Raw genomic sequence first — 17,632 nt, forward strand, 5'->3', positions numbered from 1 at the left:
GTCATGGCGTGATTCTTGTCATGCAAAAAGATCACTAATTGTGTCATGCAACAAGGTCATTAGAATGCAGAACACGACGTATTTCAAACTTTTCTCCCTACTTTTTAGCACTTTCAATCATGTTCAATGCTCCCCTATCTACAAAGCAATCATGTGTGGCAACTTCAAGTCATGCCAAAATTTCACTTTTATGATCTAGCTCAATTTCTATATGTTATAGGATTATTAATCATATAGTAATTAATATGGTGCTTTATTTTCTTAAACCCTCATATCAATCAACTTTAACCAAATACTTCCCTATTTATTCTTTACAATGGTGCACCATTCATGACTTTAAGTTTGCATACCAAAGTAACATAGAATATATACATTATGGTGTAGCTCTATCCCCTTGGAGAGATGTAAATTGGTGCTCACTTCACTAACTTACTCGACAATCTATTTCAATAAGCCTTCTTTGTAATTGATCATTGTCCTTATAAAAAGCTAAATAATTTTTCATAGTATTGTTTTTACTCTGTGGTGCTTAGATTCCAATTTTGACAAATTATTGAATGATAAAGTCTAAATGCTACTCATTCCTCTCAGCAAGCTTTATGGCTTTAAAAACATCATTCTTGACTTTGAAGTCTCTTATCTACCATCCATTGGGCATGCTAACACATGTTTCAATAATAGCCTAGGTATGCTTACCATATCAAGTTTGATAGGGCTCATGAAGGCTTCATTTGACACTACTTTTTTACTGCTTCTTGAAGCGATTTTCTAGCACAAAAATTTTAATTTTTATAATAAAAAACTGCTTCAAAAAACAATAAAAAAACGATCGAAACAAAACCAAACTCCTCTTGATTTGTTCTTTTTTATATATCATATACAAAAGCATTGCTTCTTCTCTACTTAAATTACCGCCTTATCAACATTTTTAATGGATACATAACCCTTTCTATCATATATTAAACTTTACAAATTTTTTGGCGCCTCACAACAAGTTCAATGAAACCATTTATGCTTAGGCCTTCAAAGCCACAGTAAATCAACTTCCTCACACAAACTCCAACACAGAATAACAAATACTGATTTGCTCTGAACCTTCACAGCCTATCCTCAGGTTCCCAACTGCATCAGATTCTAATTGAATCAGAAAATACTTGAAAAAAAATATTTTTTTTTATACTATAATTTCAATTTATTGATCAAGCTCTGATATGTACATAGTAAATCATATATTTTGGCACACATCTAATGCCCATATATTATCCAAAGATTTCATCTATACAGAATTCTATGTAAAAAATTCTTCAGCATAAAAGGATATACACTAATCAATGTTTATATCAACAATAGAAGGCTTTACATAAATCTACGCAATACCAGGATATGTAACTAAGGCTTCGTTTGGGACGGCCTTCTTACTGCTTCTTAAAGCAGCTTTCTAGTTTAAAAAATTAATTTTTTACTAAAAATTTGTTTTAAGAAATAGTAAGAAAGCCGTCCCAAACGAAGCCTAGGAATAAGAAACTGGGAATGAATTCACAATTGAATGGAGCAGGAAACAGCCGTTTTGAAGTCTATTGGGTGATGAAAAGGAGGATTTGTTGTGAAGAACCTCCACTTCTTTCTCTGTGGATCATAAGCTTGGATCTCTAGGGTTATCCTCTTCCTGAAAACTTTACCGGGCTCTGAAGGGTCAATTAATGGTATTGCTTTGGTTAGCACACACAGCTCTCCATTCATGGCAACGAAGCCGCAAGAATCTTCTGATGGCAGTTTTCGCCTTAAGCTTGACTCTTTAAGCCAACGATTCAATGCAAAATTATATCTGCATATGAGAATTTAATAAAGTGATAAGGTAAGGCATCTTTCAAGTCTGCAACAAATTTATGCCATGATTGTAGAACGAGTAAAATATATCGTATATTAGCCATAAAATATTGAAAAACAATTCATACAAGGAATCTTCAGAGAGTTTACAGCATGGGATAGCCCGATGGTCATAATAACGAAAAAATTATTCTGTGCGGACGTCCGAAGACCAATCAGAATACGCCACAAACCCCAGCTCGGTACCGCGGCTCGGTACCGCTGACATGGCTGCACCTGGTTCGTCTCTGGATGTAAAGCTGTGTCCGGCGTCCGCACAGAATAATCTCTTATAACGACGGGGCTTGTTTGGCCCTTTGGATAGAAAGATAGCCAGCCATTCTTGAGAGAGGCCATATTGTAATCAATGCACTGCTGACAGTGGATCAACAACAATTCATGACGGCATAGATAGCTTCAAATTCAATATATTAATTCGGGTGTCAATTACTCATCATCCCGCAAATTTCCTTCCAGAAATTGGATGATGAAGTTAAAACAGTATTTTAAGGATGGAAGGCGCTGCAAATGGCTTAATCTCATATTAAGCAAATTTAGAAAAAAAAAAAAAAAAAACTACAGATTTAAATTAGAATGGATACTTCCCTATAAAGTATTAAGTGCCGATTAATCTCGTGAGTCCAAATAATGGCAAGAAAATTCGTATTTCTACTATCTTTAAGCAAACAAACGTAGGATGAAGCAACCGTCATTGCAGATCTCAACCATAAGATTGCCTCAAGGTGTAAAAACCTTTCCATTAAATCAATAAAAAGTCAAGCACTAATCTTGAAACATGAAACAGATCACACCAAACACAAATCACATACCAATCCTATCACATGATTTCATCTCCAAGGGCACAAATCTTAAAGCCTAAGTGTTCTGTGTCGACGTATCCATCTCTCCCCCTAAAGGGCAAGATAAGCAAGTCAAGTGCTTCGCTTCTTAAGCCCCTAAAAAGGGATAGAACCAAAATATTTTTCAGCAGGGGAATTTCATCTGGCATAGATCTCTAAAATGAGGTACCCAATTCATCCAACGTTAATCTCAAGAAAAATGTTAAATTATCCTTCACCTTCACTTTTATATAAGTAATCCGGGGCAGTAGGATAATGATGACTTGACCGGCAGTCTGTTCAAGATTCTAAACTCAATGGTGGCAACTAAACATACGAGTTTCGCTCATAGTTTTGTGCAAAATATGATTGTGTAGATCAATCGGATTGTATTATTGCCTTGGACCTCAATTCCATCAGCCGAGCTAGTCGGGGGGTTGCAAGTATTCCTCCCCTTGCTTGGGGTTCGGGTGCAAGGTACAAGATTTTTTCCGTACAACCGTACAGTGCTACGATATTGTGTACCTGAGTGTTGTGACGTTGTATTGAGTGGTTGGAGGTAGATGGAGAATGGAGCACAGTGGCACTCTAAACCTCAGCATCATGGTGCTACGAGTCAAGCAAGAGATAGAGAGCAATGCGTTGCGGCACTCCAGACCTCGATGCACGTTGACAGATTTAATAGGGAGAGTAAGCACCACTGTTGGAGCGTGACGTTACGAGACGAGCTGGGCATTTTTTTTTCTCATTTTTTCTTTAAGGATTGCATCCTTTTGGATGTTTTAATGAGTATCTCTTTGTATGTTCTAGTGTAAGAAAGAAAAAAGAGAGAAGAGAAACAAGGAGATGATGAGAGAGAAAGAGATATGTACAATTTTTCTCCAAATTTTCATAGTGAATTTCTTGATGTACTATGGCCTCATGGTTTTGTTTCCCGATTTCGAATTTTTCTATGTAGAATCCTAGTGTTCTTTCTTTTCCGCTACATTTCCTCTTTCTTGTTTGTGTTCGCAGTGTGTTTTTACTTCTCCAACAAGGCTTGTTGCATGATTTAATCCAACATCTTAAGGCACAAGCTGATGACAACCATGCACCACCTACATCCACATTTTCGAAGGCACCCCATTTTCAAGATGATTCATGGCATGTCAAGCACTGGTAAGATTATTCACTTTGCATCGAATTAAACAACATACTCCACTGCTTGTGCAGGCCTCGTCCATTCTTGTGAGTTTCATTCTTGTAAAAATACTCCCCATGCGGAATACTTAATACGTTAGTTACAGCACTACACCCTTCACCCACCATCCAACATCAATCGCAAGAAAAACTTTAAATTAACCTTCACCCTCACTTTTCTATAAATAACAATATCCAATTAAAGGAAACGTCCATTAAAATAATATCAAGCTTTATGAAATCCCTTTGAAATAAATCATGAATGCTTTTCTTTTTCTTTTCTAAGCTTTAGAATCACACTAACAACAGATTTGAAGGGTTTTCCCTGAGAAACATTTCTCAGGATAGACTTATCGTTTTTGGTTGTATGAGCAGGAAGCAAGTGTCAATGTGATTAACATACCCCAAAAATTAGGAGGGTTTTACTAGTGATAAAATACAGAAATTGGCTTGTTGAGCTCTTATTTTATTATTTGTGTGCAGGCATAACATTGAGCTCAAGATAATTAATGAGGACATCAGGCCTCGGAGAGTCTATCATATGAGAGATTATTTTGAGCGGACACCGGACGGGAGAACCGTCCGGTACCACTTGGTACCGAGCGTGATACCGAGCAGTATCGATGCTCGGTATCGTGCTCGGTACCAAGTGCGGTACACTTTTGAGGTGACGTAGCACATTTTTATTGGTCTTTGGACGACGTCCGGTATCCGTACCTAATAATTTTCCCTACCAGAGGTGGGACCGACGATCGACGGCCACGATTGCACCGATTTACTTTTGATTATTATTGTATTAGTTTTATTATTGTATTATGTTTCATGAGTATATTGTATTTTTTTCATTTATGCCCTCGTTTAAGGGCCTAGACCTATGTATGCCCTAAGGGCAATTGAGACTTTTGTATTTTCTTTATTGTTTTGGGCTATTTAAAGCCTTTCCCTCCTTACTTGAGGGTAATGAATGATATTATGAAAAATTTCAGCCTTTTGTTTATTGTCTCTTATGTGTTGTGAGAGAGAGCTTTGGAGAGATTGAAGTCCTTAAGTGAGGGCATCGCAATACCCACCAACTGCAGGAAGAGTCCGAGTTTGTGGTCACCGACGTCGTTCTCCATCCTCCCTCCCTTCCCCTTCCACCGTCGACCAAAGCCCCTCCTCCCTCTCCTGGCTAAACCCGCACCCACCCCTTCTAGCCGCCGGTCAACCATAACCCCACCCCCTTCTCTCGGTCAAACCCCACCACCACCACAATCCAACTGGCCATCCCCTCCCACCTCCACGCCACCAACCCAAACCTAATCCTAACCCTAGCGGCCGCCCCCCCTGCCCTTCCCTTGCCTCCAAATTCAAATCTTCCATCATTACTTTCCTTTCTCTATATGAACTCCTTTGGAAAGCCTTGATTTCAAATATTCAATCAATTTTGAATTTTGAAATCCTTCCTAAAACAGACAATCTATTTTAGGTAAGTTATTTAAATCAAGTCAAATCAAATTTCAAATGGGATGTGAGTTAAACAATTTTTCCCAATCGGATATTCTTGTTAGGCAATCATTAAATCCCCTTCCTAAACTCCTCTCCCTCCAAGCATGCCGCCGGCCTACCCCTCTCCTCTCTAAATCCTACATCATTATTAGTCCCAATTAATTCCCCGTTAAATCTGAAATCAAATTCCATATTTGGGATATTTTCTTCCATCAATTAACACCATCTCCTGGAAATAGAATCCTTAACTTATCTCCCCATATGGCCGGCCCCTCTCTCTCTCCTCTTATCTTTTCAAAAGCTCATCCCAAACCTTCCGATTGGCTGAAACTCCTCTCCCACTCCTCTCCTAGATTTCTCTGTTGCTGTTTGAGAATTTCAGCAAACCCTTCTGCTGTCCCGCCATCCAAGGAAGCTACACTTGCTGTCCGGAGGTTTCAGTTTGCTGTCCAAAGAATCCAGAGCCAGTTAGCTTGCAGTCCACCATCTAAAAATTGTCAGTGTTGTCCAAAGGCAGCTAGGAAGTTCGTGTTGCTGTCCACTCTTTCTCAAACATCCAAACGACCACACTGGAGCTTTGTATCTTCTTTCATTTGGGTAAACTCTTCCTCCAACTCTTATATCCTCTTAGCTGCTTTCAATTGTGGCCTTATTTGATTCATAAGGATAGTGTTAATGTTTCTTCGCTTGTTAAGAGATGGATCTTTTCATAGTGATTAATCTCATTGTTAGTGTAGGGATTTTTTGTTGGAAATATTTCATGTGCGTTATGTTTTGAACCATTGATTATTTTGCGATCCTAATCTCTAGTCGTGCGACTGGGCATAAGCTAATATCACCTCTATCTTGTTTTATTTCCTCGTTTAATCACTACAAGTATTTTAGTTGATAAAGCTCCCTAAATGAAATTGTGCAAGATTCTTTCCTAACATTGCTTAGACATTTTAGTCTTGCATCAATAATCCACTAACCCAAACCTACCAACATTTGAAGATCATTTCAAACACCCAGTTATAACTATATGATTTGACACTGAACAATAACCCCAACAACAACAATAATAAACCTTTATCCCAGTACGTGGGGTTAGCTCAGAAAAAAATAACCCAATAAAGACAAAATAATGTAGCACCAAGAACACTTCAAACTCTTTTCAGCATATATAGTTCCCGTGGGACATCTAGAGTTGAAAAATTTTAATACACGCCTAACATGCCATGTTGATTTAGATGCAAAAATAATAATACAATAAACATGCAATATTTGTAAGACAAGCGATCAAATTAAACAACTATTAGATTTCTTCAATAAAAATTGAATATGTAAGGCTTATCATCTTCTATTCTAAATTAACAAGAGCTTTAAGGATCAAGAGAGCAACCATACAATTAAAATATCATATCAAGAGAACAATCTAACAAAACTCAATCACACTTTCAATTAATAACCAAAAATAATACTTGGGAGGGGAAGAAAAGAAAAAGAAAGGGGAATAAGACCAAAACTATAAGCTAGTTATATTTTTGGACTCGAGATTATCGACTAACCCAAACTAACCCAAACCCTATCAACATTCAAAGACCCTAACTATATGGTTTGACTAAAGAACAATAGCCTTGTGAAGACAAAACAATGTAGCACCAAGAACAAACTCTTTTGAGCTTATATGGTTCATGTAGGACATCTAGAGTTAGTACTTTTTAATACATATCTAATGTGAAATGTTGATTTAGATGCAAGAAAATAATATAATAAGCATACAATAATTGTAAGGCGAGCTATTAATTTCAAACAACTATTCAATTTCATTAATAAAAATTGAAAGTTGTGAGGCTAATCATCTTTTACTCTAAATTAACAAGAGTCAAGAATTAAGAGAGCTACCATATGATTAAAATCTCATATCAAAGAAATTCAGATTGTAGCAAATCTAACAAAACTCAATTACACTTTCAATTACAATAAAAAATAATAATTAGGAGGGTAAGAAAGGGGAAAAAAGAGGAATAAGACCAAAAATATAGGTCTCATGCATGTACAAAGAGATAATCCTCCTCAAAATTTTCAATTCTCGCATTTGAACAAAGAATTGAATCACAATGAGGGAAGGATTTTTCATCTAATGATGAAGTGATAGCTCAAGCAAATCATGAAAGCTTTGAAGTTAAAGAGGAATGAATTGTCCTGAGTAATGATGAGAGTGAAGATATCATTGCTGACATTGAAGAAACTATTGAATTGGATGCAACTCTTATTTCACAATCAATTAAAAAAACAAAGTTTAGTTGGAGCATCGATGAATTCAAAAGATAATTAATTATAATTGTAACACTGTAATACATATTGAATTTGGTATAATTTTTGCTTCATAATCATCCAAAAGAAAAAAAAAACAAAAGAGTTGGAGAATATAACAATTCAAAAGGTTAAGTTAATTATAATAGATTCTTTAGTTGTTATATTAATTTCTTATTTTATTTTAAATTATATTGAATGTAATTTTAATTGACAAAGAGATTAAGAAGAAAATGATAGTGATTGCATAAGATTTTCAAGATTGACAGTAGAATTGTATGAATGATGATTCTTTTGAAGATACTAAAGTGAAGAAGAGGACATTCTGAATTTTGATCCTAATGATGTATTTAAGTTTTGATAGAAGAATAACTTGAATCTTGTTTCACTTAAAAATTAAAAGTATTATAGTTAAAATTTAAAATTGATACTTGCTTTATTTTTCTTATTGTGTGATTTTGTGATCATCATGAACCAAGTTGAATTTCTTGACGATTTATGTCATAGTTTTTTTTATTATTATTATAAAATAGTACCTATTGTCACCAGGTTCTTTGGCAACAATCATCAGTTATAATAGCTATACTCACCATCATCGTTCCTTCTCATGTTCTTTAAAAAAAATACAGTAAATAAAGGGGTCTAAGAGAAAAATTATTCATCACAAAAATAAAACTAAACCCGTGAGAAGCACTGGAGTCGTCATAAATTTTATGAAAAATCTGAAGAGACACTACAAGAAAAACAAAATGGAATTGAATGGAAAACATGATGCCGCCAAGTCAACACATCTATTTAGGGGAAAAGACTGTTGAGAGATAAAGCAAAGTGAATAGCCAATATATTTATTGGACATGAAAGAGGAGCATGGCTAAGCTAAAATCTCCATTTAGCTAGATGCAAATTGCAGGAGGGCACTTGCGCATATCAATCGATCATTTATACTATCAAGAATACAAACTTTTGGCAACTCTAGGTATTTCACATCAACAACAATCGCAATCATCTGAGTTAAAAAGGCTAGCATGCCACATGCAAAATGGGAATCTATGGCTCAAACTTCAAAATTTATGGTATAATTCATGGCTCAATAATGTCTGAAGCAAACTTTTCAGAAAATATCTGCCAAAACAATTCCTTCGAGAACCACAAAGAGACGAAGGAAAAAGCCAGCATACATCCATTGTCACGAGATTCAATATCATCAATTTTAAATATACACTCAATATTATGATCTAGAACTTCTACAGTTAACTTTCAGTCTACCATCAGAAGAATAAAAAGCTCTTATATCCAATGCAAAGAAGAATATTCACGGAAAATACAAGATTCCATAGAATAATAAGAGTTCAAATATCTAATAAAAACTCCAGGCAATTCCCAAAACAAATGGCAATCTCTCAAACACTCTCAGTAGCTCGAGCAATACTTTAGCATATAGTTTCATTAGAATCGTAAAAAAATTTATGAGAGCTTACAAATTAGATCTTACAATGATAAGTAGGAATGTAAATGAACTGAGTTAAGTCAAATACTGCATTGAAGTCTGTTCATTTATTTTCTTGCTTAGTCTAAGCTGAGCTTGAACATGATCTAAAGTTTTAAATCTTGTTCAAATTTGTTTATTAATTTTCTTATCGAGATAAAGCAGAAATCAAAATTTAAGCATAAATAATTATATTTTTTATGTTCATAATCTAAAGATATAGCCTAATAACTAGATGTTATTGTATTTATAGATATATTAAAAATTGACATAATTATTGAGGTGTTATTTAAGTTATTTAGTAAAGTTTAAATAAGTTTTAAAGCATATAAATTTTAGGAAAATTGATATAATCACATAGAATAAGTCATTCAATTAAAAATTAAGTCATTGCTAAATGAGTATTTTATCGTGTTTTTAGCAAACTAGTTATTAAACAACAAACGAGCATCTTCGAGAACATAAATGAACAAGCAAGTCTGTATTCAAATTTGTTCATTTATATGATTAATTTTTAAAATTTTATTCAAGCATGTATAATTATATAAATAAAAGAACATAGGCAAGCATTATATGACAGGTTATGGAGTTGCTCATTGAGTGCAGTTGTTCGGTTACAACCCTACTGAGAAGAAAATTTAGACATGGAATATGACATTTAAAAAAAAAATGTAATCAATGAAAAGAGATATTTTGTCAAAGAGTGACAAAAAATTGATTAATCTTGAGCCATATATGATTATAAAAAGGCTAAAATTCTGGCAATGAGAATAATGAGTGAAGCAAAAGATGTACTTGTTGATATTTTATATGTTAGAATAATTACAAAGGAAAGAGAAAAAAAGATAAATAAAATAACTAAGGCATGAGATTAAAAAGCTAGAGACTTCGATCAAGTTAGAGGCATTGGGGTGCAAACGAGCCGAGTCGAGCTCGATTCAAGAGGTGTTCGAGTCGAGCTCAACTGTCAAACATCGAGCTCGAACTCGAGTCAAGCTCAAAAATCAAGCTCGAGCTTGACTCGTTCCACCATAAACGAGTTTTCGAGCTGCTCGTCGAGCCTCCGACGTGGTCGGGCTCACACACTAGTGCACTCAAAATACTTGTGGGAGGAAGAGAGAGCAAGATATTTATTCTCTTTCTTCAAAAAATTTGATTTGATTGGTTGTCTTCTACAGCTGCAGCGGGAGGAAGGGAGAGAGAGTGCAGATTTTAGAGGTTGTCATTTATTACTTGCCATTTATTTCTCTGTTGATGCCAGAGAAGAGAGAGAGATCAATTTTTTACTTTTTTTGGTTTTGCCATTATTACTCTGTTGCTATCAGAGGAGAGAGAGGGGGTTGCGATTGACATTTGAGCCAGCATAGGCGGGAGTTTAAAAATCAGGCGGTAATTTAAAATGAAATTATTATTAATTTTTTAAATATTTAAATTTAATAATTTCGAGTCGGCTCGCGAGCCTTATTAAGCTCGAACTCGAGCTCGTTTGTTAAACGAGCTCGAGTTTGAGCTCGAGCTCGTGGCTCGATAAGTTCGGCTCACGAGCTCGTTAACGAGTCGAGCTTGAGCCGGCTCGGCTCACTTACACCCCTATAGAGGCATAATTAAATATGAATATATTAAGGAAAGATGAAAATGCTACTTTGATACATTAAGGAATGAATTACTTTGAAAAGGTATAATGAATAATATAATGATGCATGTTATATACAACAACAACAACGGCATCAAGCCTTTGTCCCACTACGTGGGGTCGGCTACATGAATTCTTTTTCTCCATTGTGTCGTGTTAAAAGTCAAATTCTCATTTAAATCTAACAAAGAAAGATCATTTCGAATATTTTCTAACCAAGTCTTTTTAGGTCTACCTCTAACTTTCTTAACATAAGTCAAATCTAATACCTCAACTTTCCTAACCGGGTCATCGGAAGGCCTCCGTTTAATGTGGCCAAACCATCTAAGGTACTCTCTCTAATCTTATCTTCCACTAAAGCTACTCCAACCTTTTCACGTATATGCTCATTTCGTATCCTATCTCTAAGGGTAAAGCCACTCATCCACCTAAGCATCCTCATCTCTGCAACACTTAACTTAGTATTATGCTTCTCTTTTAATGACCAACATTCGGCACCATAAAGCATTGCAGGTCTCACCACCATCTTATAGAATTTTCCTTTAAGTTTGAGAGGGACTTTTCTATCGCACAACAAGCCCGATGCATTCCTCCACTTCAATCATCCAACTTGAATTATGTTGATAATATCACCATCTATTTCACCATCACTCTGAACAATAGATCCAAGATATCTAAAAAGTGTACTCTTATTAATGACTTGATCGCCCAAAGTTACAATCCCCTCACTAGGTCTATTGCTACTAAAATTACACTCCATATATTCAGTTTTAGATCTACTCAAGTGAAAACCTTTAGACTCTAAGATTGACCTCCATAATTCAATTTTACCTTCAACTCTCTCTCTAGTCTTATCAACAAGAAGAATATCATCAGCAAAAAACAAACACCAAGGTACATCCTCTTTCAAATGTCTAGTCAGAACATCCATGACTAAAGCAAAAATATATGGACTTTAGACTGATCCTTGATGTAATACAACCGAAATAAAAAAATACTTTGTCAAACCACCTTGTGTTTGAACACAAGTAATAGCTCCTGCAAACATATCTTTAATTATTTGGATATAAGCGTTATTAACTCCTTTCATTTAAAGAACACTCCAAAGTACTTCTCTTGGAATTTTAGCATATGCTTTCTCTAAATAAATAAATATCATATGTAGATCATCCTTCTGTCTATATTCCTCCATCAAACCTCTCAATAAATGTATGGCTTCCATAGTAGACCTACCCGGCATGAATCCAAATTGATTTTGAGAAACATTAGTATCATGCCACAACCTATGCTCCATAACTCGCTCTCATAGTTTTAAAGTATGACACATTAACTTAATTCATCTATAATTCGCACTCCTGTGCATCACCTTTATTCTTAAAAATATGAATTAACACACTCATTCTCCACTGAGCTGGCATCTTATATAATGATGCATGTTATATATTGATATTAAAAAAAAAGGTGATGTGGAGTTAGCTCTAAAAAAATGCATAAAGGTAAAGCTCTAGGAACCTACACAAACAAATTTGGAGAGTTATGATAGATATTACAATGGTTTAGTTAATAACATTTTTTCAATAAATTTTTGAAGACTAAGAGAAATATCAAATAATTATAAAAGAAGCATTTTAGTACCAATATTTAAGAACAAAAGAGATTATTAAAATTATATTAATCAGAGGAATCAAACCTATGAGCCATAAAATGAGGGAATGAGAGAATGTAATGAAGCACGTGCTTTGAAAATTATGTCATTGTTGGAGAACTAATTTGATTTCATACTAGAAAGATCCATAAATGTGATTTTTTAAGACGACTAATGAAAAAATATAGAGAATAAAGAAAATATTTTCAAATTATTTTTATTGATCATGAGAAGACATGATCAAATATCATGAGAATTAAATTGGTGTGCATTAAGGAATAAAAGGAGAATGTCAAGGGCATACTAAAGTGATTAAAGATAAATATGATGGAACACAAACAACTATTAGCAGTTGTTAGTGACAAAAATTCATTTTTAATTATAATAGAATTATATCAAAGATCAACATGTGTCCCATATCTTTTTTGTACTAACTGCAGAGAAACTTGCAAAGGATGTTCAAATTGAGGTGCTTTTTGTATGCACTTTTCATATGGCAAAAGCATGTTCCAATTGAGGTACCTTTTGTATGCACTTTTCATATGGCATAATTCTACTTGATATGACACCCATTAAAATAAGTGAAAATTTAAAATAATGAAAAAACTATTTAGAAAACAAAAGATTTAGAATTAGTAATATAAAGCACGTACATATGATATACATTTTGATATATGTGATGAGAACAATTATTAGAATATAAAATGATATCTAAACATGATATTTTAAGTATCCAGAATTTATGATATAGAATAATCGAGATATAATTAGAGCATATAATGAGTAAAGGTTGGTAGAACTATTTAAAATTGCATAATATGAGGGACGCCTCAGATTTTTCTTCTTCTTCTAAAATTTAGCCATGAGGCACATGCCTGATGGCAAATAATGTGAGTCACACCTCGTATCAGTATTTCTGAGGTATACGCAATTCAAAGTCAGTCTTTTTAACAAATATTACTAAATAAAATTTAAAAACCTTCTATTATCTAATCTTATCACTCATGCCTCACGTTGAAAGTATTCTCAATTTCATGAAATACCTGAACCATGGTGCTCAAGCTCATTTCCTCTCACGCCTTCCCTTCTTCGATCCTTTTCAAGCACACCTCCGCCTCCGTCTATTGCAATCGTTGCCACCGCCACCTCATTGCCAAGTTCTCTTTCTCCAAAAGATATCTTCCTCCACCACATATGTTCTTCTTTTGGTGAATGTCCTTAAACCCTTTTTTTTTTCTTTCCTACCTGGTTTCTTTACTTTGTTTATTTAGAGTTTCTTGATTATTTGAACATCCACATGTTTAAATTTTTTTAATTAAAATTTTCATTCTAGGGTTTTGTAAGAAATGGTTAAAAAAAGGAGAAATTCACAATGGGTCATAAAAAATAATTGGCATGGAAACATAGTGTGCAAGTTGATTTTGGAAGGAATGACAAGACTTATGTTTAACTAAAGTGTAAAGATTAAGAAATGGTTAAAAAAAGGATAAATTCACAATGGGTCATAAAAAATAATTGGCATGGAAACATAGTGTGCAAGTTGATTTTGGAAGGAATGACAAGACTTATGTTTAACTAAAGTGTAAAGATTGAGAAAATGCTGTTAAGATGGGGTGTTAAATGAATGATCAAACATCTTTTTGGCTCTCACAAGAATAATGCACAATCTACCACGATGCCGACGGCTGTGAAAAAGAAGATTCGTGCATATATAAATAAGATGACAATGTCAAAGCATTTAGCACAACTACAATTCGATGATATATTATATGTTGGTTCTTTCAACGGCTAAGGGACTAGTGCAAAGATTCCTTATCTTCTTAACCATAAATATCAATAGAGGTGCAAGATGACCTATGAATCACTACATGATAAATTTAGAGAATAAAAAAGATGATGGCACTGGGGTAATCCATAGGAATCTCCTAGAAATGCTAGAGATGTGCATAGGCACGTTTGTATGGATATTGTAAACTTCTTTTATGAAAATATCATTCCATTTAAAGTGACAACCTCTACTTGTTTCAACATGATTCATTCCATAGGTTCCTATAATCAAGGCAAAAAAACTGGTCTATTTAAAATTTGAGAATTTGGGTATTGAAGGAGTCGAATAACACTAAAACGGTCATTAGGAAGTTTAGAAGAACTTGGAATCAAATTGACGTGACAATTATATCTTATGGCTGATCAAGAATAGAAGTTTGATCAATATTTTAATTAGCAATCCCCACGGCACTATTTTCTTCAAGTTTGTTGAAGCATAACATCAAGTCAAGGATGCATACTACATATTTGAACTTCTTAATGGCATCATAGAGGAGAATATAAAGCATTTAATAGTATAAGTTGTTACAAATAATGCTAGTGTTTTTGGGTAGCTACAAAAAAAGTGATAGAGAAGAGAGAATATCTATATTTAACTTTTTGATAAACTTGGTGACATGCATCAGCATAAAAAACATTAAACAAAGCAAAAAAGATAAGTAAATTCATTTATAATCATTCATAGGTTTTGGCTTTTATGGGAAGATTTTCAAAAAAAGAAACTTCTATGACTTGTTACAACTAGATTTGCTACAGCCTATTTGACTCTACAAGGCAACCTTTAGATACTATTTTCACATTCACATAATGGCTTAATAATGCAGAGGAAAAAAAAATAGAAGGAAAGAAAGTTAAGTTGTTTGTTTTGAATGAAAGATTTTAGTGTTATTTATGCAATAACAACAATAAAGTCATTGTTTTAAATTTTACGAATGGTTGATGCAGATAAAAAATCAGCTATAGGCTTCATTTAAAATGCAATGGATGAGGTTAAGGAGTTCATAGTCCTAAATTTAGGAAGAGATGAGGTCAAACTAGATAGAGATTTAAGAAATCATAGATGAGAAATGGGAAGTTCAGCTCAATCGACATTTGCATGTCACAGAATATTACCTTAATCCTTAATTTCAATATGCCAAAAATAATTTGCCAAATCCTGAGGTCAAATTAGATTTATAATGTTGAATGGATAGATTTATAGCTAACTCAACTGAAAGGGTTATAGCTGATATGCAACTTAATACTATTTAGAAATAAGAAAAAATTCTTTGGATTACAATAAGCCAAAAATACATTTGCAAAATATTTTGTGGGTAATTTTAATATCGATGGGTTGAAATAAGGAATGATTTTTTTTTTTAATTTAGTAAAATGGTAGATCCAATTTGGTGATTCACAAATTGAGGATAGAAAAAATTCTTTGCATTCCCTTTAAATTTTGTTTTGAGATATATGATATATTTCAACTTCTTTCTCGGAAAAGTCAGGTAGGGTTCTTCTCAGCTGCAATGATTACCGAGGCCCTTACAAGCAAATTCTTGGACAAACAAGTTTGGATCCTTGCAAAGAAAGATGAACTCATGCTTTAAGTTATTAAGCAATTCTATGTAAATATTGAGAAAGAGGACTGATTGACACTCTTTACGACATTGTAACTATATGTGAATGTTTTATATGAATAAATTGAGGATGAGTTAATTGATTTCCTCTAAAACTAACAAGTAACAACAAATCTCTCATCTTTCAGTTATAGCATAATTTGCCAGATAAGACTTATAAATGTTTATATTTTATTTTGATGATAACAAACGTCTATTAAGCATACTTATGTTCATAATTAGGATGACGATGATGATGATTATTATATTTCTGTTGTAAGATTCAACTCCTTACAATCATGTATACTATACTTCTAAAACAAGCTTTTCATTTCATCAAGAGTGAATCATTATATTCATTAATTTTATTTTAAATAAATGAACATTTTTAATGTAATAATATTAAAATACTCATTAATTTTGCATTTTATCATTTCTTAAAATCTAGCAATGTGCACCAGTGCACATCCTATCAAACTAGTGATCAAAGAAAACACTTAAAAGTAAATGCTCGAAGACAAGGAGATGGTGGATTTCTACACGTTCTTAACTTCTTATTCTAATCAATGTTAATATTTCACGAGGATGCAGACAAGCCAAATAAGATATGTTGACAGTAGAATGAAAAACCTGAATATGGCGTTACGATCCAACATGAAAACCTCCATCTGCTCTCCATCCACACCATCCATGACCACCACAAGGCCAAGCTTCTGCCTCTCCCCATCCTCCCACATATCCCCAGCTTCCCTCCACTTGCCACTCCTCAGCCCAAGCACCAATACATCCTTATAATATACATTAGCCGGCACCACGCCAGCCACCGGCCGGTAATCACCATAACCTCCCATTACCCAGAACTCCTCCTCACCCTCCTCAGCACCACACCCTTTGATCAAGTGCCTCCGTCGCAGCCCCCGAAAGAACCCAACGCATCCAGATCGATACCTCGGCAGCCCATTGGAAGGTGCCCACTCCCCCGAATCAACATCAAAGATCTCAACGGAGCTCATGCGGGTGCCGCTGGAGGGGAACATGGCATGACGTGAGCCACCACCAGCGACGATAATGGCGTTGGCACTGGCGATCGGGGCGCAGGCGAAGCTTCCGCGTGGAGAAAGCATGTCAGGAAGGCGAATCCATGGGGCCGAGGAAGCAGAGAGATCCAGGCGGTGGACAGCGGCGGAGGGCAGGGGTAGCCCGAGGGGGTAGGAACGGGCGTCAAAGTGGGAGCCGCCAAGAACATAAAGGTGATGGCCTATAGCGATGGTGGCGAAATTGGAGAGGCCATAAAGGTAAGGGTTGCAGGGTAGAGGGGGAAGCGGCGCCCAGGCGGCGGCGGCGGGGTCGAAGAGGAAGGGGCGGACGACAGACGGGTCGGAGGGGAATAGACAGAGGATGTGGCGAGGGGGGAGGCGGAGAAGGCGGCGTAGAGGGGCTACGGAGGCGTAGGAGAGAAAGACGTACCAAGCGCGGGTGGTAAGGCGTAGGCGGGAGCGGTGGGAGTAGGGGAGGGAGATCAGAATTAGAGCTGCGATGTCGTCGGGGAGGCCGGGAATGAGAGTTAGGGTTAGGGTTCCATCACCGGTGGAAGTAGATGAGGATGATTGTGGCGGATGGTCCATGGCGTGGAGTAAGACACTTACGAGGGATTCCCGTTCGCCGTCCGCCGTCCGCCGTCCGCCGTCCGCCTGCTCTTCGCGGTTTGGTGGGGTCAAAACAGAGCGTGAGAAGTTGATATGAGACTGAGAAAATGTTTCGGGAACTGAACAAAAA

General features: G+C 35.5%; 1 protein-coding gene across 1 annotated transcript; it reads right to left on the reverse strand.

The window, feature by feature from the left end:
* Positions 1-1,176: 1,176 nt before the first annotated feature.
* Positions 1,177-17,632, reverse strand: LOC110116217 (F-box/kelch-repeat protein OR23). The gene is made up of 2 exons (XM_020849718.2): positions 16,487-17,632; positions 1,177-1,825 (listed from the first exon to the last, which is right to left on the reverse strand). The coding sequence occupies exons 1-2, from the start codon at positions 17,479-17,481 to the stop codon at positions 1,537-1,539; spliced, it is 1,284 nt and encodes a 427-aa protein (XP_020705377.1). The 5' UTR covers positions 17,482-17,632; the 3' UTR covers positions 1,177-1,536.

This window comes from Dendrobium catenatum, unplaced genomic scaffold (genome assembly GCF_001605985.2).
Source record: "Dendrobium catenatum unplaced genomic scaffold, ASM160598v2 original_scaffold_101648, whole genome shotgun sequence".
In the NCBI taxonomy this organism is placed as follows: Eukaryota; Viridiplantae; Streptophyta; class Magnoliopsida; order Asparagales; family Orchidaceae; genus Dendrobium; species Dendrobium catenatum.